Source organism: Pygocentrus nattereri, chromosome 2, assembly GCF_015220715.1.
Source record: "Pygocentrus nattereri isolate fPygNat1 chromosome 2, fPygNat1.pri, whole genome shotgun sequence".
NCBI lineage: Eukaryota > Metazoa > Chordata > Actinopteri > Characiformes > Serrasalmidae > Pygocentrus > Pygocentrus nattereri.
In genome coordinates this window covers 54,073,483-54,098,309 of record NC_051212.1, presented here as the reverse complement: position 1 = coordinate 54,098,309, position 24,827 = coordinate 54,073,483, and the positions used below count along the sequence as shown (strand labels likewise).

Genomic DNA, 24,827 nt, shown 5'->3' with positions numbered 1-24,827 from the left:
CTGTTGTGCTTGTGGGTGCAGCTCAGCAGGCGGAGCAGGAAAAGCCAAACTCCAACAACAGCAGACGAACTGAAACTGACTCACGGAGCCTCTGAGCTCCCATGACACGCTTCCTCCTGAGATCCCCTCGCAGCATTTCCAATGGAGTCCACCAACCTACAGGTAGGCTGTGCTCTCCTGTTCTCTGTCTACAGCAGCTAAGACCACCTTCAGATTCTGAGCTTTTATCATTCAGCCTGGTGAAGACCACCAGACTGACCAGTGGTAACTCAGACTTAAACTCTGTGTCAAGTCCAACCACAGGATAATCTGCCGCTTCTGTTCCTTAACGGCTCCTGACGACCTGTCTGACCTCAGAATGTGTCAGTGAAGGCGCTGCGCTGTTTGAATGGCACTGATTGTTTGTTTTGACTGTGTTTTGATGAGTCTGTTTATTGGCACTGGACCGTTCTGAAGGTGTGCTATGCTAATGCTGGGCTGGCATCCTTCACTCCCTTTATTTGGGAGTGTTGACACTAATACAGCTACTTCTACCACTTCTAGTAGTTATAATAATAAATCTATTATCCAGTGTTTTCTCTACAAACCAATTTCCGAAAAAGCTGGAATGCTGTGCAGAATGTAAATAAACGGAATGCAATGACGTGCAAATCATGTAAACCGTATTTTTAAAGGAAAATGCTACAATGACAACAAATCAAATGGTCCCAAAATTGTGGACGGGGGTCTGTTTACCGCTGTGTTTCATCACCTCTTCTTTTAACAGCACCCTGTGAGCGTTTGGGAACTGAGGAGACGCTGCTGTAGCTCTGAAAGTGAAATGTTTTCCTGCTCTTGTTTGATACAGGATTGCAGCTGCTCATCAGTTCAGGGTCTCCTATGTTGTGTTTTTCATTTCCTATTGTGTGTTTTCAGTTGTGACAGCTGTAATACATGCAGAATGTGGTTTGACGTCGTCCTGCTGAAATAATCAAGGCCTTCCTTGAAAAAGACGTCGTCTGGACGGCAGCACATGTTGCCAAAACCAGTGTATATAATTCAGCATTAGTGGCACCTTCACAGATGAGCACGTCACCCATGCCATGTGCACTAATGCCCCCCTAAACCATCCTGAATACTGGGTTTTGAACTGTGCACTGATAACAAGCTGAGTGGTCTTCAGCCCGGAGGACAGTGTCCAAGATTTCCACAAAGAATTTCAAATGTTGATTCGATGGGCCACAGGATGCTTCTCCACTTCCCCTCAGTCCATTTTAAATGAGCTCAGGCCCAGAGAAGGTGGCAGCGTTTCTGGATCCTGTTTATATTTGGGTTCTTCTTTGTGTTTTAGAGTTTAACAGCGTTTGTGGATGCAGTGATGAACTGTTTTCACAGTCAGTGGTTTTCAGAAGTGTTTCTGAGCCCATGCAGTGATTTCCACTACAGAATCATGTCTGTTTTTAATGCAGTGCTGCCTGAGGGCCCAAAGATCACGGCCAGCAGATACTGGTGTTCAGCCTCGTCCCTCACAGACAGAGATTTCTCCAGAGTCTTTTAATGATGATATCTATGTAGATGATGAAAAGCTAAAGTTCTTTGCTGTTTTATGTTGAGAAGCGTTCTTCTGGAATTGTTGCTCTATTTGATGGTCCAGTCTTTCACAGAGTGGTGACCCCTCCTCATCTTTACTTCTGAAAGACTCCGCCTCTCTCAGATGTTCTTTTATACCCAATCACATTAATGACCTATTGCCAATCAACCACCAGGTGTTTTATTTAGCATTACACAACTTTGATTACACTATGTGATGCTGCAAGTATGTGTTAGTGTTAAACCACATGACGCTATAGATAGATAGATATATATACACTAAAGTTACACCATATGACACTATAAGTATATATATATATACACACTAAAGTTACACCATATGACGGGGTAAGTATGTGTTAGTGTTAGATATATAGACTAATGTAACACCATATGATACTATAAGTTTATATACACTAAAGTCACACCCTATGATGCTGTAAGTGTGTGTTAGTATTAAACCTCAAGACACTACATATATATATATATATATATATATATATATATATATATATACACCTCTCAAAAAAATAAAGGGAACACTTAAACAACACAATATAACTCCAAGTAAATCAAACTTCTGTGAAATCAAACTGGCCACTTAGGAAGCAACACTGACCATCAGTTTCACAGCTGTTGTGTAAATGGAACAGACAACAGCTGGAAATTATTGGCAATTAGCAAGACACACTCAATAAAGGAGTGGTTCTGCAGGTGGGACCACAGACCACTTCTCAGTACCTTTCTGCTTTCTGGCTGATGTTTTGGTCACTTTTGAATGTTGGTGGTCTTTCACACTCGTGGTAGCAGGAGACGGACTCTACAACCCACACAAGTGGCTCAGGTAGTGCAGCTCATCCAGGATGGCACATCAAGGCGAGCTGTGGCAAGAAGGTTTGCTGTGTCTGTCAGTGTAGTGTCCAGAGGCTGGAGGCACTACCAGGAGACAGGCCAGTACACCAGGAGACGTGGAGGAGGCCGTAGGAGGGCAACAACCCAGCAGCAGGACCGCTACCGCCGCCTTTGTGCAAGGAGGAACAGGAGGAGCTGCCAGAGCCCTGCAGAATGACCTCCAGCAGGCCACAAATGTGCATGTGGCTGCACAAACGGTTAGAAACCGACTCCATGAGGATGGTATGAGGGCCCGACGTCCACAGATGGGGGTTTGTGCTCACAGCCCAACACCGTGCAGGACGCTTGGCATTTGCCAGAGAACACCAGGATTGGCAAATTCACCACTGGTGCCCTGTGATCTTCACAGATGAAAGCAGGTTCACACTGAGCACATGTGACAGACGTGACAGAGTCTGGAGACGCCGTGGAGAGCGATCTGCTGCCTGCAACGTCCTTCAGCATGACCGGTTTGGCAGTGGGTCAGTAATGGTGTGGGGTGGCAGTTCTGTTGTCAGCACATTCAACTTTGTACAGAACAAAGAATTCAATGAGAATTTCATTCATTCAGATCTAGGATGTGTTATTTGAGTGTTCCCTTTATTTTTTTGAGCAGTGTATATAGACTAACGTTACACCATATGACGCTGTATGTATATATTAATGACACATCATGTGAATTTATGTGTACACTAATCTTATACCATGTGTCTGCTTTAATGTTACACCATACGATGCTTTAAGTATGCACACGCTAATGTTACACTAAGTAACCCCTGTAAGTATGTATGTGCTAATGTTAAACTATATGATTATATATTTTATACCCTATGCTGCTGTATATATACACTAATGTTAAACCATGTGATGCTATGAGTATATATACGTTAATGTTACACCACGTGACATATAAGTACACATATGCTGATCTCACTATATGTGACACTGAATATACACACTAATGTAATACTATATGATGCTATATGGACACACTAATGTTACACCACGTGACATATAAGTACATATGATAACCTTATACTATATGGTGCTTTAAGTATGTATACACTAATGTTACACCATGTGACACTTTAACAGTGCTGTTAAAAAATGTGTATAGTACTACATCTACTTCACAGCGTACCATAGAGACCCAGTGTTCTCCTTTCACCATTACTCATTTCTGTTACAGAAAGCCATCGCAGTAGCTAACAAAGCTTCACAGGAGGATCAGGCCGGAAATTATGAGGAGGCCATCAAATCATATCAACATGCAGTCAAGTACTTTCTGCATATAATAAAGCGTGAGTGTTCTTTTAAGGCCAAGTTATAAATTAGCCAGAGGATTAAAATTCGGCGCGTGTGTTCAGGCTGTGCTTCAATTCCCATCTGCGTGTGTTCAGGTGAGCCGCAGGGAAAAGAAGGCAATCAGAAGATCAGAGAGAAGTGTGTCCAGTACCTGGACCGGGCCGAGGAGCTTCAGGATTATCTGGATAAAAAACAGGTCACTAGAGGTCACTAGTTCTACTCGACAGCGTCAACCTCTGTGGTAGTTATTGTGCTGTATTACGTCAGTCGCTCATCACATGAAGATTAGTCATCAGGCAGGACTGAGGAGAGACCCGAGAGCAGGGAGCTGGTTTAATGGAAGTGAGGGCCGCCCACCATGATCTCATGCACACATGTGAAGATTTAGGGCTGTGTATTAGTCCTGTAGCTGAATTGTGTACCCTATGGACTGGGACATGTAGTCGTAGCTCCATATATTCCCTGGGCTGTATATTCATAAGGCTATGTATTCCCCAGATCCTCTATTCCAAAGGCCCTATATTTCCAACACCCTGTATTCCCAGGGTCCAATATTGTATTGTACTGTATTCCCAGGGACATATGTTCCCAGGAACATATGGCCCTAGCTCCCTATATTCCCAGGACCCTATATTCCCAAGGCCCTATATTCCTAGGGCTCCATATTCCCAAGGCCCTATATTCCTATGGCTCCATATTCCCAAGGCCCTATATTCCCAGAACCTTATATTTCCAAGGTCCTACATTCTCAAAGTGCTATGTTCACAGAGCACCATATTCATGGGTCCCTATATTCTCAAGGCCCTGTCATGGGCCCTATATTCCCTTGATTCTATGTTTCCAGGGCCCCATATTCCCAAAGCCTACATTCATAGGGCCCTGTATTCTCAGGGCTCTATATTCTCAGTGCAATATACTCCTGGAACCCTATATTCCCAACGCCATATTTTTTCAAGGCTCTGTATTCCCAGGACCCTATATTCCAAGGCCCTATATTTCCAACACCCTGTATTCCAGGGTCCAATATTGTATTGTACTGTATTCCCAGGGACATATGTTCCCAGGAACATATGGCCCTAGCTCCCTATATTCCCAGGACCATATATTCCCAAGGCCCTATATTCCCAGAACCTTATATTTCCAAGGTCCTACATTCTCAAAGTGCTATGTTCACAGAGCACCATATTCATGGGTCCCTATATTCTCAAGGTGCTGTCATGGGCCCTATATTCCCTTGATTCTATGTTTCCAGGGCCCCATATTCCCAAAGCCTACATTCATAGGGCCCTATATTCTCAGGGCTCTATATTCTCAGTGCAATATACTCCTGGAACCCTACGTTCCCAAGGGCCACATTCATAGCACACCATATCCTCAGGACTTTATGCTCCTTGGGCTCTATATTCCCAAGGCCCTATATTCCCAGGGCCTTATCTTCCTTGGGCTCGGTGTTCCCAGGGCTTTATATTCCCAGTGTTTTCATGTAATGCTTTGTAGCTTTTGGCTCAAATAACACTTAAAAATCACGTTTTTTTAGGGTGTCATTTTGGTTTTTGAACATGTGCATTTTTCCACATTGATGGAGAGCCATCAATGTCTCCTCCTCCTTTATGATGTCTCTGATGTGAAGCCTTGGGGACATACGTACACTCTGCTCTGTTTCCGTGTTCCTTCAGTCAGCTATGGTTTGGGTGAAGGGAAACAGTGAGAATTAGATTTTTCACCGTTTTATTGCTCTGTGAAGTGACCGGTAGCAGATCAGAGGCGTAAAAACGGGGGGATAAAGTGGACGATGAAGCAGGCGAGTTGAGCACTATCCCACGTCTACGCGCCTCTCGGTTTGCCTACATTGTCAGTTGTATCGTGGACTCGGCAAAGGTAAGTCCAAACACGTCTTATCCTCATTCAGCGCTCAAGTAGCGTAAAGCAGCACATTCACGAAGACAATATGCTTCACTGATGATCTCACACAGTGTTAAAGGGCCCATACGCTTGAAATCTGTACCAAAAGCAGTGATAAAACTAATGTTTATCATTTGTACACGACCGTTTTCAAACATATGTAAATGAGCTCTGTTCTGATTGGCTACCATGTATTGCGACTCAGTCCGGGTGGAAACACTGCTTATAACTTCAGCGTGAGTGGGCGGAGCTAAATGGCTGTAGGCTAAATAGGCGGATATATGTAAATGGGTTGTTTTTTTGTGACATCACAAAAACAGTGATCTAAAAATAGGCTGTTTTAGCTTACTTTCCCTATATGGATGGCATGTTTTGAAACTTTAGAGTTTACAAACTACATCAAACTTCAATGCAATTTCAATAAGTCTGTTTTTAATAAAGCCGGGAAAATTAACGTTAATTTGACTGAAGAGGTTATGCTGTGCTCTAATTGGGACTACAGGTCGTTTCTGTAAATACATTTACAGGCTTCTTTTCTTTTTTTCCGGTCCACATCTGTTTTCAGTACCAAGAAATCGGTAAAAGTACTGATGCATTTATTAATCTAATGTGATGTATTTGTAGTTTCAGGGGATTTGAAAGCCTCCTTACATCGAAACACATCCTTTAGACCACACGTGACGTAAGGCAGGTGAGCTTGAGGTGTGTCTTGGGCGTTTCTTTGCATGTTACCTGTAGTCAGGGTTGCCAGATCTCTTAAAAAAAAACCTCACCGGAGCAAACAGAATTAAGAACGAATTATATACGTTGTTCAAGAAAAGTTTCAGGGTGTTAGTTTTATGTATAGGCCACCAGCTCCTTTGGAATTATGTCAAAAACTGAGAAATGCCATTAAATAAATAAATAATAAAAAATAATGGAGATACGCGGTTTTCTTCCTGAAATCTATGGAAGGTGTGGAGGATGTTTGACGTCCTGCGTTTTGGAACCACCGGTGGTGCCCAGGAGTTTTGAGAGGCTACAAGCTGCCCAGTGTTTTACAGCGTTGACCACAAACCAGCCGTTATGGTGCATTTCGTTTCGCGAACATGGCAACCCGACGCGGAGTCGTCCAACGTGACGTCACGAGCCTTTTTTTTTTCCCGAGGCGGAAGTGACATTCGACATTTTAGTCGCGGAAGTTTTTCTCTCCTCCATTATCCCGTGAAAGAGTAGTGAAATAAGACGGGAATCCTCCTTGTTTTCCTCGGCTTGGTGGAAGCGGGCGGCGGCGGGGTGATTAAAGGCGTCCGTTTGGAGAAACCGCCTCGTTTTTTGTGAGATCTCGAGGTTTTTATGCCGTGACCAGCGCGCCTGATGGCTGCCAACAACAACAACCTGCAGGTAAGACGAAGAAGTTCGGAAACAGGCCGGAAAACTCGCTTCATTAGCGCCCAAAACTCTGGATTCAGCCTTTAAATCCGCCTTTAACCCGCCTCAGCGCCGTCTCAGCGCCCAGTCCCAGTGTTTTGGTCCCGCTGCTCAGTTACAGGCGCTGCCGCTCGCTGTAACGCATTCAGAGGACAACTCCACCCATCTTCCCAAAATTCCGGCACAATTCACTGTTGTCAGATGTCAACAGGGGTCAGTCAGAGTGGGTTTGGGGTGAAATGGCTCAGATCTCTTTACACTGGTGGTGATGGGAACCAGGGGTCGCCATAACAACGACACAGATCTAGACACTTAATTTGCCACCCAGAACCACCAGAGAACCCACACGAGTCTCCTGAGCTCTTATATGGGTTGGTGATGATGGTGATCTGAAAGAAATCAGCTTCAAGCTTTCTCTCGGGACCATTTTCCCTCCACCAAGAATAGATCGATTAAAAAAATATACTTTAGGCCGAAGCTATCACGAAATGAGGTCTCGGCCGTCAGGCAGGGGGCTTTCAGAGGGGGACGTCTGGTTCCCATCACCACCACTGTGAGCGGTTCTGGCTCGGTAAGTTTCTCTAGAGCAGAGCGTTTCACACCCAAACCTCTCTGTTTACATCTTAGCCTTTGTGTGGTGTTCAGGTTGGTGGGGGGAAAAATAAAAGTGTGGTTTATTATTATTTCAGAATCAGCTTCTTGGTCTTTGCTCATTTTCTGTGAGGAACATAGGCAATAACCCATTTTTTAGGGTCTTCTTTGTTCACACCCCTGAACCCGCGGGGAAAAGTGAGGAGGTGCTGTGTCCTTCGCTCTGTTCTCCTCCTACATGGCCTGCTGTTAGTGTGTGTGTGGGGCCAATATAGACAGGCTGCTGACTGGCTACAGCTGCTAAAGGAGAACCACATGCTGGACACATGATATTTTAAACATCTGGTGTTTTTAAAAAGTGGGTGGAATTTGTAAAATAACGAGGGACAAGACTGTAAACAATCATTCACTTGATCAGATTTCAAGACCTTACTTTGGTCTAAGAAATCGGAGTGTGCTATTTACACCTTTTGAATAATCCGATAACTGCAGAGATCTGATTATGATCGGATTATTTGGTGCATGTAAACGCACTCATTATTGATTAGAAGCCTCCTGGTCCAGCAGGTTCAGTTCTCTGAGATATTGATATCATAGAAGGCCACAATATGCAAATGAGCTCTAACCAGTCACACTGTTCTAACTGTTAATGAGCAACCTGACCAATCACAGCTCCAGATTAGCTTCTCTGAACTGAGGCGTCATATAAACCAACCAAAGTCAATTATTTTGGCCAAAAAAAATCATGCAGGCCAGTCTTTGACCAAAGTTCACTTACCTATTCTTAATGTATTGGAAGATTCCCTGCAGTGCACAGTGATTTAAATAGCTTCTTATCTTAATATCTTAATATCTTCACCAATATCCACACCCACTGTAGCACGTGTGGGAAGTAAGTCACCTGAAGCTCCCAGCGGAGGTTTAAATGGTTATGGAACTGAAACCAGCTGCAGATGTTTTAGCATATTTGATGGTTCCTGTTGTTTTTCGTCTGGGCTGCTGTTAAATCTTCACTTTAAGGTCAAAATAATTCTTTAATGAGGACGTGTGAAGGACGTTTTCCTGAGTCTGACGTCATTTTAAAGCAGTTAAAAACACAATCACTGCTCACTGCTGCTCATCTCACTCGTCATGATAACATCTACACTAAGCGGTTCTCTGTGCATGTGTGTCATTTTGGATTTGATTATTTGTCGTGTGCATTCAAACTTGAGATTTTCCATCAGATTGATGCGTAGAATGAGAATAAACACCTCAGTCTTAATCTGTAACCGGAATGAATTCAGTCGGATTAGTGAAAATCTCTGCATATAAACACAGACAGTAGCCACGTTTACATGCAGCCTAATAATCCGTTAATAATCGGACTAATAGCTCGATCGGAATAGAATACGTCCATGTAAACGCCTCAATCGGTCGAGTCTAGTCTGGCCATTTGGAATACAGTTTCTATCCAACTGAACATTCCCTATCGGAAAGTTTCAGTCCGTTCTGCATGTGCGTCGCGTCACAGTGAGAGTTTATACCGTTCAACACGGCGGAGCAGAAACTGGTCTGCAGAGGAGACGAAGTTCATGCTCTGATCTTTAAAAGACGGCGGTGGGACGGACGTCCAGCTTATGTGTCTCGGATCTCGGACGTCTTCCTCTCGGCCTTCTTTAATAAGGACGTGTGAAGGACGTTTTCCTGAGTCTGACGTCATTTTAAAGCAGTTAAAAACACAATCACTGCTCACTGCTGCTCATCTCACTCTGACTGGACCTCACGTGATGCTGGTTGTCATGGTAACGTTTACTCTGAGTGGTTCTCTATGCATGCACGTCACTTTGGATCTGATTACTTGTAGCGATCATGTAAACGAAGGTTTTCCATCCGATTGTATTCGATACTGACCAAAAGTTCCTGGTCAAACTTGTTCTGAAAAGTGCCTGTTCTAACCTCTCTGTTGACTTTGTTCTCCGCTGTTGTGATTACAGAAAGCTATAGATCTTGCCAGTAAGGCGGCTCAGGAGGACAAGGCCCAGAATTATGAGGAGGCCCTGCGACTCTATCAGCACGCAGTCCAGTACTTCCTACATGTGGTCAAATGTGAGTACACGTTCTCCGCTTGACGGCCGGTCGGAACCAGTGCGGATTTCTTTCCCTGTAGTAGAAAAACGGAATTAAAGGAATAGTCTGGCCAAAAAAGATCACGTAAACAGTGTTCTCCTTACCTCCGGTGGAGATCTGACACGTTTGGGGTCTGAAGTTTGCTTCTTTACTTTATTTCTACGGCTAATGTGGCTGAACATCTTAAAATCACGGTTCTCAAGGAACCATTTGCATGATTACACGGTTCTTTGTCTGGTGAAAAGGTTGTTGAGAATGTGTTTTATGCTTCTATGTAGCACCAACAGGGAGCTTCTACTGTTACAAGCTTGACAGTGTCACGGGAGCAGAACCCTATTTGGCCGTTATCAAAAAGGTTCTATATAGAACCGTATACAACACGTTCTCAGTCAAACTGAAGAACAGTTTCACCACGCAAAGAACCATTTAGGCATGCTGATGGTTCCTTGTGTGTTTATGGTTCCGTGTAGAAGCACTGTCTTAATGTGAAGAACCACATTAGCAGTTAGCACGCGTGCTTCATTGTGTGTTAGCTGCATTAGCAGTTAGCACGCATGCTTTGTCATGTGTTAGCTACGTTAGCAGTTAGCATGCATGCTTCATTGTGTGTTAGCTGCATTAGCAGTTAGCACGCATGCTTTCTCATGTGTTAGCTACGTTAGCAGTTAGCATGCATGCTTCATTATGTGTTAGCTGCATTAGCAGTTAGCACGCATGCTTTGTCATGTGTTAGCTACGTTAACAGTTAGCATGCGTGCTTCATTGTGTGTTAGCTGCATTAGCAGTTAGCACGCATGCTTTCTCATGTGTTAGCTACGTTAGCAGTTAGCACGCATGCTTTGTCATGTGTTAGCTACGTTAACAGTTAGCATGCGTGCTTCATTGTGTGTTAGCTGCATTAGCAGTTAGCACGCATGCTTCATTATGTTAGCTACATTAGCCTCATAGCTCTTGGCTGATTGAGGGGTAAGAGGGGAAATTGAATGTAAATTTAATTGCCATACGGTTCAGACTTGTTCAGTGGTGGTGATGGGAACCCGACGTCCACCTCTAAAAGCTCCCGTATGAAGTTATTGTGCTGAACGGTTATGAATTCGCTGCCTGATGTCCGAGACGCTGTTCTGAGGTCAGGCGTTGGCCTGAAGTTCATTTCTAAATCATGGTGGAGGGAGACATGCAGGGCGCTGTGCGGCAAAATAGTCCCCAAAGAAAACTCATTATTCCAGATTTTCCACTATTTTCCATCATCAACATTCCATATAAGCTCAGAAGACTCGTGTAGGTTCTCTGGTGGTTCTGCATGGCAAATTAAGTGTCTAGATCTGTGTCGTTGTCATGGCGACCCCTGGTTCCCATCACCACCAGTGTAAAGACGTCTGAACCACTTCACACCAAACTGCTCTGAATCTCTGATTACTGAATTATGGAGAACATTTTTTTTTTTTAATTCCACTTTGAAGGAGGGGTCATCAGCCTTTCCACAAAGGGCCAGTGTGGCTGCAGAGTCTCATTCCAGCCAAGCAGGAGCAACAGAACTAATCCGATGTTTATGGAGGGAGAGCAGCTGGAAAGCTGGAAAGTGGAATCATGTGTTTCTGCTTGATTGGAACGAGAATCTGCCGCCACACCAGCCCTTTGCAGATAATGCTGGTGAGCCTTGGCTTAAACTGACTGCCACTGGTATGATTGGCCCTCAGATGAAGCTCAGGGGGACAAAGCCAAGCAGAGCATCAGAGCCAAATGTGCAGAGTACCTGGACCGGGCGGAGAAGCTGAAGGAATATCTGAAGAAGAAAGAGAAAGCTCCCGCCAAGCCCGTGAAGGAGTCCCAGTCCGAGGAGAAAGGGTGCGTATTTATACGCACTGCAGACTGAAGTGAAGTCGTCATGTGGAAGATCCAGATAGCTCAAATAATAATGTTCAAACACAATTATCCAGCAATGGAAAAAGAGAAAATGACGTAAAACAATAAAAGTGAAAGTGTAAATCGCTGCAGTCGGAGCGAAACCTCCCATCTCCAAAAACAGTGACTTTACAGGAGAAGGAAAAAACCTACTTTACTTTTAATGCAAGTCAATGGAACCAGAATTTTTCCCCAAGTCATTTTGGGTGGTTTCTTTTGGTCCGGTCATCATGAAATTTTGACACAATGTAAAGGACGACAGGCCTTTTCGAATGATGTCAAACACTGAAAAACGCTAAAACCGGAGATATGAGGTTTCGACAGCAGCGATATGCACTTTCCACGTTTTCTGGGTGTAAGTACGTGAACACGTCCTCTACAGGGAACACAGCTCTGCACATTTTGATGCAGGATTTCTCTTCATTTTTCAGTTTAACTTATTGGAAAATGCATAACACACAAAAAATGCGGCAGCACGTTTTATATTTAGTTTTTTTTTAATAGGTTAAATGTTAAAGTGCAGTAAATTTCACATTTATGTTCATTCCTTTTATTTTCACTTCGAGAAAATCTACAATACGTGAGGAATATTAGTTATTTCAGTGGTGCCTAAAGTCCGGCTCCAGAGCCAAATGAGGCCCACTGACAGATTTTAACTGGCCCCTGGCTTCTGCTTTACAGTGCATTATTGGTAGGTAGATAGATAGATGGATGGATAGATAGATAGATAGATAGATAGATAGATAGATAGATAGATAGATAGATAGATACTTTATTGATCCCGAAGCAAATGTAACAGCCAGTAGCAGACACACAACACTATACAGTAATAGTAATAAGGGTGTAGAAAGTATAGCAAGAAAAAAAATATCAGATCTTTTTTACAGGCAGATAAACAAATAGAGAAAAGGCAACAATTAGTGATAATATCTATAACCTGAGATGAGCCACGCAGTGCAATAACGACGAGAGTTACAGGTAACGGCATATAATGACCACTGAATGAATTAATATGTCGCTGCTGTCGGAAGAAAACCTTGTATCCCCAAAATAGTAACTTTACAGGAGAAGGAAAAAACATGCTTCACTTTCAATGCAAGTCAATGGAACCAGAATTTTTCCCGTGTCATTTTGGGTCATTTCTTTTAGGCCTCTCATCACAAAATTTACAAACAGTGTAAAGAGTAACAGACACTTTCAAATTATGTCAAAAACTGAAAAATGCCAAAAATGGAGATACAGGGTTTTCTTCCGACAGCAACGATGTGCAGATATTGTACCAAATAAAGTGTCCAGATGTGCAAGATGCGCAATGAGGTGTGCAGAAAGTGCAATACATGCAGCACGCTGTCCAGATGTGCAGATGGATAGAGAAACACAGGATAAGCATGAGATTCAGATTCAGTCCTCCTCTCTCTCCACCCTTCTCCGCTGGCCCCCCTGGGAAGAGTTGAAGAGCCTGATGGCTCTGGGGACGAAGGAGCTCCTGGATCTCCTGGATCTGTCGGTTCAGCAGGTCTGTGACAGCCACCTGCCACTAAACATGCTCCTCCTGTCCGTGATGAAGAAGTGGCCCGCAAGCTAGTACACTGCAGTTCTCCCTTTTCACCTGATGGTGGCAGCTGACCACACCTGCAGCTTTATATCGTGAGCGACGTTTAGTCAAGACGAGAGACATAAAGCTCAAAATAAAGACTGAAAGCCGTCGGTTTTGGCGAGATGGAACCCGAGGCTGCGCTGCGCTTATTTGATATGTGAAGAGCCTCACCTAACAAAACCAAACACGTCAAGCGAAAATCATTTGAATAGGAATGTGATTAATACACCAGACAAGTACTGTTACTCTTAAACAATTTAATTATTTATTATAAGCGCTTATCAATCCATCCAGCAATAAAAGAAGCCTGGTGCATCTTTTATGCAGTGATGGGAAACACGGTAGCTCACAGAAAGCTGGCGTCATATATGCTGCTATTTTAAAAGCTTAATATTTTAAATCATTTGTGATCAATATGTTGGCCCTCAGGTATCGTAACGCAGTATAATCTGGCCGTCTTTGACAGGAGTTTGGACACCCCTGAGTTATGTGAGCTCGATTTAGAATGACTTGCTGAGATACGTGCCTGTGCTGAGACATTTATGGCATTTGGCAGACGCTCTTATCCAGAGTTAAAATTAGATTATTTTTACACAGGTAGGCGAAGGCGGTGTTAGGAGTCTTGCCCAAGGACCCTTATTGGTAGAGTTTGCTAAGGTGGGGATTGAACCCCAGTCTGCAGCGTAGAAGGCAGAGATGTTACCCACTACACCAACCACTACTTGCATTATTAATGGTGACGCAAACCAGGCGGTTATGGTGCTGTTTATATGGTTTAGTAGGTTGATTCCATATTTCACTGTTATCCTGTCAAATTAAAATATGTCCACGCTTGTGCTTTCTCATTGTAGTAATGACAGTGATGAAGGAGAAGACCCAGAGAAGAAGAAGTTCCAGAACCAGCTCTCAGGTTGGTTCTTTATCATATTGTTTTGTTATCATGTCACACATTATCACGTCACTGTCGTCGGAGCAAAATCACGTATCGCCAAAATGGTAATTTTACAGGAGAGGGAAAAAACCTAGTTTGCTTTTAATGGAGGTCAATGGAACCAGAATTTTTTCCGAGTCATTTTGGGTCATTTCTTTTAGTCCATTGATCATGAAATCTACACACAATGTAAAGGGTAACGGGCGTTTTCAAATTATGTTAAAAACTGAAAAACGTCAAAAATGGAGATACGAGGTTTTGTTCCAACATCAGTGATATACTCCTTTATGAAGATTCTAGCGCTCATTTGCTTCGTAAAGGTGTAACCAAGTGCAATACATACAAGGTGGAATCCACGGAGCGTGAATGTGTGATTTGAGCTAATGGAGGATTTTGCTCTTAGGGGCCATCATCATAGAGAAGCCAAACATTCAGTGGAACGATGTCGCGGGACTAGAGGGAGCCAAAGAGGCTCTGAAGGAAGCTGTTATCTTACCCATCAAGTTCCCACACCTTTTCACAGGTAAGCACTTTCTCTCCAGCGGCGAGTGACGGGTGAACAGTTGTGGTGACACACAAAGGAATAGAAATGTTGCTAATTATTTCAGTGGCTCAGTTTAACAGAGAAGAAAGAAAATGTTCATAACCGGAAGATAAAAGAACTTCCCATCAATAACACTGGCTGTGTTTACATGCAAAGACTTTTCCCAATCCGATTGATTTTCCCACATTCCGATTACAGATTAAGACTGAGGTGTTTAGTCTCACCTTACTCAACAATCTGATGGGAATGATGCGCATGCGTAGAGAACCTCTTGGTGTATACGTTACCATGACAACCAGCATCACAAGTCCAGTCAGAGTGAGATGAGCAGCAGTGAGCAGTGATTGTGTTTTTAACTGCTTTAAAATGACGTCAGACTCAGGAAAACGTCCTTCACGTGTCCTTATTAAAGAAGGCCGAGAGGAAGACGTCGTGCTCTGAGACGCATAAGCTGGACGTCCGTCCCACCGCCGTCTTTTAAAGATCAGACCATGAACTTCGTCTCCTCTGCAGACCAGTTTCTGCTCCGCCGTGTTGAACGGTATAAACTCTCACTGTGACGCGACGCACATGCAGCTCCAACTGATCAAGACTCAAGCTTAAACTTAAACAGTTGTGGTGCTCCCAACATTTAAGGTGGAACGGGAAAATTTGAACAGGAATCTGGCGAATGAGAAGCGACTTCAGCTTCCTCAAAAGCCGAAGGCTGAGAGACGTTTTACAAGAAACTTTCCTGCCAGAGATGCGAGAAAAGCGGCTGTAGCTGAGCTAAAGCTTAAAGCAGAGCAAAGTCAGTCTGTGGTTTTGTTTATATTATATTTTTAGCCTATATTAGCACATCAGCACACACTGAGACACATTTACAGCCAAGGTGGTAAACGTTAACTCAGTAAAATGGACATAAAATGTTGATTTTGTTCAAATTTAACAAAAGAGGCTCTGCTGAGCATTTGGGTTGTGACCCCTGTGCTAAGATATGTTCATTATATGAACATGTTTTTATTGTGGCGGTTCCTTAGTAGTTAGCTTAGCAGGGTTTCCCGCCTCTTTAGTAGTGTCCTTTGACGTTCTGGTCTGGACGCTGTCTGTAATGCACCTGTGACGACCCACCTGCCTTTTTCTGTTTAGGTAAAAGGACTCCGTGGAGGGGGATTCTGCTCTTCGGACCTCCAGGCACAGGAAAGTCTTACCTGGCCAAAGCCGTGGCCACCGAGGCCAACAACTCCACCTTCTTTTCCATCTCCTCCTCAGACCTGGTGTCCAAGTGGCTGGGAGAAAGCGAGAAGTGAGTCATTCCAGCTTTTCCTCCAGAGTTACACTCTCAACCACAAAGCAGTGGCAGTCCATTATCGCAGTGGCCCAGCACCAGCCTCAACTGGCTATTCATCTTTGGGGGGGGGAGTGATGTCTTAAATAGAGTCAGCATATCTAATATTTCTGTATCGTGAAATTAGATTATTTAACTTAATCTGTACATTTTCATGTGTTTTAAGTAACTGTGTTTTGTGAAAATGTCATTCCATTTGCAGGTAACTTCCTGTTTTAAGGCATCAGGTTTCTAAATAATGCTTGTTATCTGCAGTACAGTACGCATATGAACTTGAGTGACATCCCATTCTTAATCCATAGGGTTTAATATGATGTCGGCCCACCCTTTGCAGCTATAACAGCTTCAACTCTTCTGGGAAGGCTTTCCACAAGGGTTAGGAGTGTTTATGGGAATTTTTGACCGTTCTTCCAGAAGCACATTTGTGAGGTCAGATACTGATGTTGGACGAGAAGGCCTGGCTCACAGTCTCTGCTCTAATTCATCCCAAAGGAGTTCTATGGGGTTGAGGTCAGGACTCTGTGCAGGCTAGTCAAGTTCTTCCCCACCAAACTGGCTCATCCGTGTCTTTATGGACCTGCTTTGTGCACTGGTGCTCAGTCATGTTGGAACAGGAAGGGACCGTCCCCAAACTGTTCCCACAATGTTGGGAGCATGAAATTGTCCAAAATCTCTTGGAGCTGAAGCTTTAAGAGTTCCTTTCACTGGAACTAAGGGGCCGAGCAGAACTCCTGAAAAACACCCCCACACCATGATCCCCCCTCCACCAAACTTTACACTCGGCACAATGCAGTCAGACAAGTACCGTCTCCTGGCAACCACCAAACCCAGACTCGTCCATCGGATTTCCAGATGGAGAAGCGTGATTGGTCGCTCCAGAGAACTCGTCTCCACTGCTCTAGAGTCCAGTGGCGGCGCTTTACACCACTGCATTCCACGCTTTGCATTGCGCTTGGTGATGTAAGCTTGGATGCAGCTGCTCGGCCATGGAAACCCATTCCATGAAGCTCTCTACGCCGTTCTTGAGCTGATCTGAAGGCCACATGAAGTTTGGAGGTCTGTAGTGATTGACTCTGCAGAAAGTCGGTGACCTCTGCTCACTATGACCCTCAGCATCCGCTGACCCCGCTCTGTCATTTTACCTGGCTGACCACTTCGTGGCTGAGTTGCTGTCGTTCCCAGTCGCTTCCACTTTGTTATAATCCCACTGACAGTGGACTGTGGAATATTTAGTAGTGAGGAAATGTCACGACTGGACTTGCTGCACAGGTGGCGTCCGATCACGGTACCACGCTGGAACTCACTGAGCTCCTGAGAGCGACCCATTCTTTCACTAATGTCTGTAGAAGCAGTCTGCAGGCCGAGGGGCTCGGCTTTATACACCTGTGGTATCAGTGAGTGAATACTTTTGGCAGTGTACTGTGTATGGTGCTTTAAACACCACAGTGCTCTCAGCTCAGCTCGCATTATCTTTAGTTATTGTGGAATCAAAGGGCTAATGAGGTTTATTTCCTTTAGGCTGGTGAAGAACTTGTTCACTCTGGCCAGAGAGCACAGCCCCTCCATCATCTTCATAGACGAGATCGACTCCCTGTGTGGCTCCCGGAGCGAGAACGAGAGCGAGGCGGCCCGCAGGATCAAAACGGAGTTCCTCGTCCAGATGCAGGGTGAGGGAACCTTCTTAAAGGCACCTCATTGTAGCCAGAAAGGTTTAAGATGCTTATATATAGCAGTGGTCATGGTTATTCAATATATCGCTGCTGTCGGAAGACAACCTCGTATCTCCAATGGTAACTTTACAGGACAAGGAAAGTGTTTTACTTCTAATGGAAGTCAATGGAACCAGACTTTTTACCAAGCCATTTTGGGTCATTTCTTTTGGTCCATTCATCATGAAATGTGCACACGGTGTAAAGGGAAACTGGCATTTTCAAATTATGTCAAAAACTGAAAAACGACTAAAATGGAGATACAAGGTTTTATTCCGATAGCAATAATATGGATATCTGAAATTATCAAGGTCAAATTCATTATTATGTGGTCAGACTTTTATCTGGTACCGTATGTCCACCGATTTTTCAGAATTTCTGCATAATTCAGTGTTTTGAGATGTAAACGAGTGGGTTTGGTGCAAAATGGTTCAGATGTCTTCACACTGGTGGTGATGGGAACCAGCCGTCGCCATGACTACAACACAGATATAGACACTTTATTTACCATCCAGAACCACCAGAGAACCTACACGAGTCTTCTGAGCTTATATGGAATGTTGATGATGGAAAACAGTGGAAAATCTGGAATAATAAGTTTTCTTTTGGGACTATTTTGCCGCACAGCGCCCCGCATGCATCCCTCCATCAGTAATGGATTAAAATAAGTTGATTAAAATACATTTTAAACCAAAACTTATCACAGAACTGCCAAAAAACAGCGCGTCACATGTCAGGCAGCGCATATCTAACCATTTCGTATCGCTTTTGTCGGAATGAAACCTCGTATCTCCATTTTAGTTTAGTATCTCCGTTTTTTAAAAGCCTGCTGCTCTTTACATTGTGTGTGAATTTCATGATGAATGGACCAAAAGAAACAACCCAAACTAAAGACGTCTGGTTCCATTGACTTACTTTACTTTTAATACGTGTTTTCTCCTGTAAAGTTACCTTTTTTGAGCTTTTCTTCTGACAACAGTGATATACTAACTTTCTGTGAGGGAGCTTTAAAGTTGGACGTCTGGTTCCTATCACCACCACTGTGAACAATTGTGGGGCGACAAGCTTCTCTAGAACAGAGCGTTTCACACCAAACCACCCTGAACGGCTCTGTTTACATCTTAACCAGTTAATTATGTAGAAAGTCTTAAAAGTCGGTGATCCCTTTGAACTAGTCCTGTTTTAATTGGATTTGTGAAATGTGGAATAAGAATGATTGATTGATTGTGCCCATTGTTTCTAAATGGGACACCACTAGTGTATTGTATTGGGCTGTGCTGTGTTTCGTGATGACATTATTGCCTTATGTATTGTATATATTATATATTGCCACTGTAATATGCTTATAAAGAGGCTCAAATGAACTGTTATTTTCTCAGGTGTTGGTAATGATAACAAGGGAATTCTGGTGCTGGGAGCCACAAACATCCCTTGGACACTGGACTCTGCCATCAGGAGACGGTAACACTCACTTTCTATAGGAAACCAGTGCTGTAGGCTCAATAGGAAAATTTCAGTGAAGGGTCCTGCTCAAAGCCAAAGGAAACGCCCATCTGTCATTTAGAAATTCCGAATGACATCTACAGTTATTCCAGGCTGTTCTGTGTATGAATGACGTGCACTGTTCAGCTGATTCAGCTCACACAGGACAGGTTTTTCAACTCCCTATTGAAATATACGTTTGTAGCAGAGCAGGACACCATGAGGCAGCATGAGTCACTGAGGCAAGTCCTCAGCTGGTGAGATTAGAGCTGGAGAACTGGTTCAGCTCCATACAGGGGTGTGAGAATGGTCAGGCTATTTATAGCAGTGGTGCGTTTACTGGTTTGAATGGACAGTAATTGTCCTTACATGAATGTAAATGATGGGCAAGGTAAAAGGGACCTGGACTTCAGGAAGGGTTTGAACTGGATTTCTGAGCTGGATCATCACAAAGACACACAAACGGAGGGTTAATTAGTCCTGTTTAACTGATTTTTGTGCAGTTCAGTTGTGAAATGTTGAATAAAAATCATTGTGTCTGGAGTTTAATAAGCCTATTTGCCATGTTTGGCTGGATTACTCATTCATTTCCTCCTTTGTGTGTGTGTGTGTGTGTGTGTGTGTGTGTGTGTGTGTGTGTGTGTAGATTTGAGAAGCGTATCTACATCCCTCTTCCGGAGGAGCACGCTCGTTCCTCCATGTTTAAGCTGCACCTGGGCACCACCCCGAACAGCCTCAGCGAAGCGGACTTCGTCACTCTGGGAAAGAAGACAGACGGCTACTCAGGAGCTGATATCAGCATCATAGTGAGAGACGCGCTGATGCAGCCGGTCAGGAAGGTCCAGTCCGCCACTCACTTCAAACGGGTACGATGCCGTTTTAATAACGGGACCGATTTTCCACGTAGTTATGAAAGCCACACTTTGGTGCATGTTAGACCAAAAAAATGAAGTGTATAAAACTATTATTTCAATATTATATATTACATCACACATCATTGGAAGAAAATCTTCTATCTCTAAGAAAAACATTGCTAACTTTACATCTGTTAGTCCAGGGGTCAGCAACGTGTGGGTCAGTCCTGCCCTGTCGTGGCTCCACAGCTGAATCAGATCAGTAGGTAATAATAAAATAATCCTCCTCTACAGTAAAATAAAGCTCTGCTGATCCTTCAACACAGTTTAACAGTAAATGGTCTTAAACGCTGGAGTTAATGTAGAACTGCTGATTCACCCTTTAACCCTGAAGATCTGCGCAGACGGCTGGTCACCATAGCAACACAGACGACAGTCTCGCCCAGCTAGTTGCTACGAAACGGCAAAGAGAGAGATTTAAGACGGACATCGATAATCTGGAGACGAATGGACTGATTAGTGTTTATAGTCACTCCAGCTGGTTTCCTCATACGTTTAATCTGCATTGAGAAACTGAAACACTGAAAAGTCGTGAGGCGGAAGTCGCGTCTCATTCGCCAGCTCCCTGTTCAAATTTTCCCGTTCCAGCAGCAGTTGCGTGCCATTTAAGATGGAACGGGAAAATTCAAACAAGAAGCTGGCGAATGAGACGCGGCTCCAGCCTCGTAAAAAACTAAACGTTGAGAGACGTTTCACAAGAAACTGCTCTACTTTTGAGCAAAGGTTTCCTGCTGGAGATGCGAGAAAAGCGGCTATAACTGAGCTAAAGCTTAAAGCAGAGCACAGTAAGTCTGCGCTTTCGTTTAGGTTATATATTTAGCCCCTATCAGCACATACTGAGACATATTTACAGCCAAGATGGTAAAATAAACATTAAATGTTGTGGCTTCCAAGGTATTTTCACTTTTCTTGAAAGGACAGAATGGCTCTTCTTAACATTTGGCTTGCGACCCCTGGACTAGTGTCATCTAAGAAGGCTTCTTTTCAAAGTTGCTGTAGGTGTATTTGAGGTGTATTTGTCAAACGTTCCTACCGACATCAAATAGCTTTTATAAAAAAAATAATAATAATAATAAAAAAAGAAAACGAGCTCTTACAGCTTGAATAAAAATTTAGGTTTTGGTAAAGAAAAGAATTCAATCATTTTTACAGGTAGTCACTTTTTAAAAAAATGTATTGTATTTTATTTATAGGTACGAGGGGCCTCAAGAGATGATCCAAACAACATCGTGGACGACTTGCTGACCCCTTGTTCTCCAGGTGATCCAAACGCCATAGAGATGACATGGATGGAAGTTCCCGGAGAAAAGCTGCTGGAGCCTGTGGTTTGCATGGTGAGTTCTGTTCCTTCTAGAGCTGCTTTGTAAATGGGAAATGAAGTTTTCTAAAGCAGCTTGAAGGAGTTCTCAAATGTCTAAAGTGCTCTTGTATTTTACTGTGTATATATACAGGCTTTGCTCTGAAGCTGGTGGTTGGTTCAGGGTTTTACTGCGTTTCAGATGTGCTTTTCAGTCCCGTCCCACGAAACAATTCAAACTGGTCTAAATTAAGATTAAGATTAAGATGAAATGACCCTTATTAGTCCCACAAACAGGGAAACTTCACCCCTACATTTAACCCATCCATGCAGTGAAACGCCACATACACACTAGTGAACACACACACACACACACACACACACACACACACACACACTAGGGGCCAGTGAGCACACTTGCCTGAAGCGGTGCGCCCGGGGAGCAGTTGGGATGTTAGGCGTCTTGCTCAAGGACACCTCAGTCACGTGCCGTCGGCTCTAGGGATCCAACCGCCGACCTTCCGGTCACAAGGCTGGTTCCCTAACCTCCAGCTCACGACTGGCTCCAAAATATGCAAAAATAATAAGGAAAAGACACTATTTCTACGTTTTAGATGAATAATGACATCAAAGACGTCATATATTCAGGAATATTGGTCTCCTGCCAAATGACTGTTTAGGCCCCTCCCTCCCTAATTATCTTTAAATGAGAAGCGCATAGTAATTAGGATAGTGGGCGATTGTGGTTTTAATTCCACAAGCACTCAAAAAAATGTAAAACTAGTTTCTAATTTCGGAAATAAAGAGTTTTTAAAAAGAATAGCAGCTGATGTTAATAAACATTTTAATTTCTGTAATAATGGCAGAATTATTCATAGTATAGCGTTGGTGGTTGTTTGTAAGGCCCACCCTGGTAAAACATGTTATCTTAAGTTCGTGAAGTCATAAGAGTTTCAGGTGCACTTGATAGGTTATCGGATCAAATTATTCCAGGTTTTTGTGGCCAGCGTTCCGGGAAAGCTTGCCCTCTCCTGCTTTCGTCTGTGCTAAAACCTGCATTTTGCTCGTACTTTCAGTCGGACATGCTGAGATCGCTGACCAACACGAAGCCCACCGTCAACGAGCAGGACCTGGAAAAGCTGAGGAAGTTCACCGAGGACTTCGGCCAGGAGGGCTGAGAGGGAAGGCTCTCTTCCTGAAACCAAAGCAAACACATCCTGATTGTAAAGTCTTCTTCCTTCCTTCTCTTCCGTTTCTTCTCCTCCTGGACTCCTCCCTTTGACCGGCGGCTCAGCAGACGGCACAGTCGGGCTGGTCTGGACGCTACGTGGGGACCCGATATGTCTCTCGATTCATATACTAGCCCTCGTTTAGTTTCCTTTTGTTTTGTTTTCCCTATGGCTACCGTCAGCACAGGCCGAGGCTGCGTGTCCAGGATCTCTCCTCGTAACTGTCCGTGTCCGGCGGCTAGCTTTGAATTCAACCGCATCCTGTATGTTTTTTTGTTTTTTTTTTGTTTTGTTTTGTTTTTTGTTTTCCCTCACGAACGCCTTTGTTCAGTGGTACATGGCACTAATATGAAGTTATTCTCATACATATTTCCGCTTGTTTGAAAGCGAAAGCCTTACTTTGATTCTATTGGATGCAGTGGGCAGCGTCACAATGAAGCCTTTGAACTGGTCAAGCGCTGATACTAGTTTATAGAGCACGTCCGACTGGACTCAACAACCGAAGCTAAGGTAAATGTCCCAGCAGAGAAAGACGTTTACATGTTTTTCCACTGAAAAGGGTTGTAATATTGTTGTGAAGTTCACTGTAACAATGCCTTGAGACTTCCCATCCCCTCTTTGACATGGAGGGCTGATGTTGTGTAGCTCTTTCAGACCAGGTATCTCACCAATACCTTTCCTTTGAGCTGTTTATCTCGCTCCACATTAAGAATCACTAAGAGGCATTTAGGGGGCCAGGCACTCAAATGTGCTTAGCTCATCGTATTTAATACGCTCAGTTTCTTGCCAGCAACTGTGATATAGCAACCTTTTCTTTTGATGTGTGAGTGTAACTACATTTTCTACAGACTACAGGGCTGCCTCGTGGCAAACTACAGTGAGTACCAGAATAAAAAGACGCAGATTTAAGGTACATGTGACTCCAAGACAATATCTGGACATGCCTTCTGCTGGTCACCTCACCCTTTTGCTGCGGCTAAGCAAACCATGTGCCTTCGACGCATACATCTATTGTCTTTCAGTTCAGGAAATCCAGGAGGTCTACGTCGTTCCGTAGTCAGAACATTTGGGAGACGGTTGACTATTATTTGCACATTTCATTTAAAAATAAAAATAAATAAATAATAAAAATCATACTCTGTCAGATTATCAGATACACGCCTGTACTCCTATGCACTTACGGTGTGGGTTTTTCCTTAGAATTATTCAAATAGAAAATGGCTTTTAAAGTTTGCTATTATTATGTACTTTTACGTAATTGTATATTCGTCTTTTTCATTTGGAAGCTCCGCAAAGATCTGTCTGCTTCGGAACTCGTGAGGTTTTTGGTGTTGCTTGTTTCTTTTATTATACACGTGTAAATAAAGGCTGAGACTGCAAAGAAAATGGGTCAAAAGCGGTTCTTCATTACCCGGTTTTAGGTTTTTCAGCATACGTACATTCAGTGCTTCGAGTTTTTAAACAGAAATGTGAATTTGTTGGTGGTAAGGAATAATGTGACTAGACGGAATGACGAGGATTGTATTCCTTGCTGTAATCCTAGATTTTATGCTGATATTTTGATCAAAATGAACTTTTTAGTCAGGCCAGCTTAGAACTGGTTGTCGTACACATGCAAGCTTTGGTTAATATGCACTAAATTTCCAGAAGTTTTCACTCACCCATCCGAATCATTGAATCCAGGTGTTCCAGTCTCTTCCATGGCCACAGGTGTATAAAGCCGAGCCCCTAGGCCTGCAGACTGCTTCTACAGACATTAGTGAAAGAATGGGTCGCTCTCAGGAGCTCAGTGAATTCCAGCGTGGTACCGTGATCGGACGCCACCTGGGCAGCAAGTCCAGTCGTGAAATTTCCTCACTACTAAATATTCCACAGTCCACTGTCAGTGGGATTATAACAAAGTGGAAGCGATTGGGAACGACAGCAACTCAGCCACGAAGTGGTCGGCCACGTAAAATGACAGAGCGGTCAGCGGATGCTGAGGGGCATAGTGCGCAGAGGTCACCGACTTTCTGCAGAGTCAATCACTACAGACCTCCTAACTTCATGTGGCCTTCAGATCAGCTCAAGAACAGCGTAGAGAGCTTCATGGAATGGGTTTCCATGGCCGAGCAGCTG

The 24,827-nt window shown here is 43.6% G+C and overlaps 1 protein-coding gene across 2 annotated transcripts; it reads left to right on the top strand.

Moving 5' to 3' along the window:
* vps4b (vacuolar protein sorting 4 homolog B) lies at positions 1-24,095 on the top strand. Of its 2 annotated transcripts, XM_017703462.2 has the most exons (13): positions 1-162; positions 3,650-3,761; positions 3,861-3,961; positions 9,645-9,756; positions 11,475-11,622; positions 14,128-14,186; positions 14,611-14,730; positions 15,880-16,036; positions 17,597-17,745; positions 19,167-19,248; positions 19,916-20,135; positions 21,377-21,517; positions 22,557-24,095. In XM_017703462.2, exons 1-13 carry the CDS (start codon positions 142-144, stop codon positions 22,656-22,658), a joined length of 1,524 nt encoding a protein of 507 aa, XP_017558951.1. In that variant the 5' UTR covers positions 1-141; the 3' UTR covers positions 22,659-24,095. The 2 variants fall into 2 exon arrangements, with proteins under 2 accessions (XP_017558951.1, XP_017558952.1); XM_017703463.2 differs by lacking the exons at positions 1-162; positions 3,650-3,761; positions 3,861-3,961 and adding an exon at positions 6,401-7,050.
* Positions 24,096-24,827: the final 732 nt, after the last annotated feature.

Bases quoted from the DNA above. Each gene is read 5' to 3' on its own strand.
- vps4b (XM_017703462.2), top strand. From the start codon at position 142: ATGGAGTCCACCAACCTACAG. The intron at 3,962-9,644 runs GTCACTAGAGGT...TTGTGATTACAG, and splicing joins ATTATCTGGATAAAAAACAG to AAAGCTATAGATCTTGCCAG. The intron at 14,731-15,879 runs GTAAGCACTTTC...TTTTCTGTTTAG, and splicing joins GTTCCCACACCTTTTCACAG to GTAAAAGGACTCCGTGGAGG.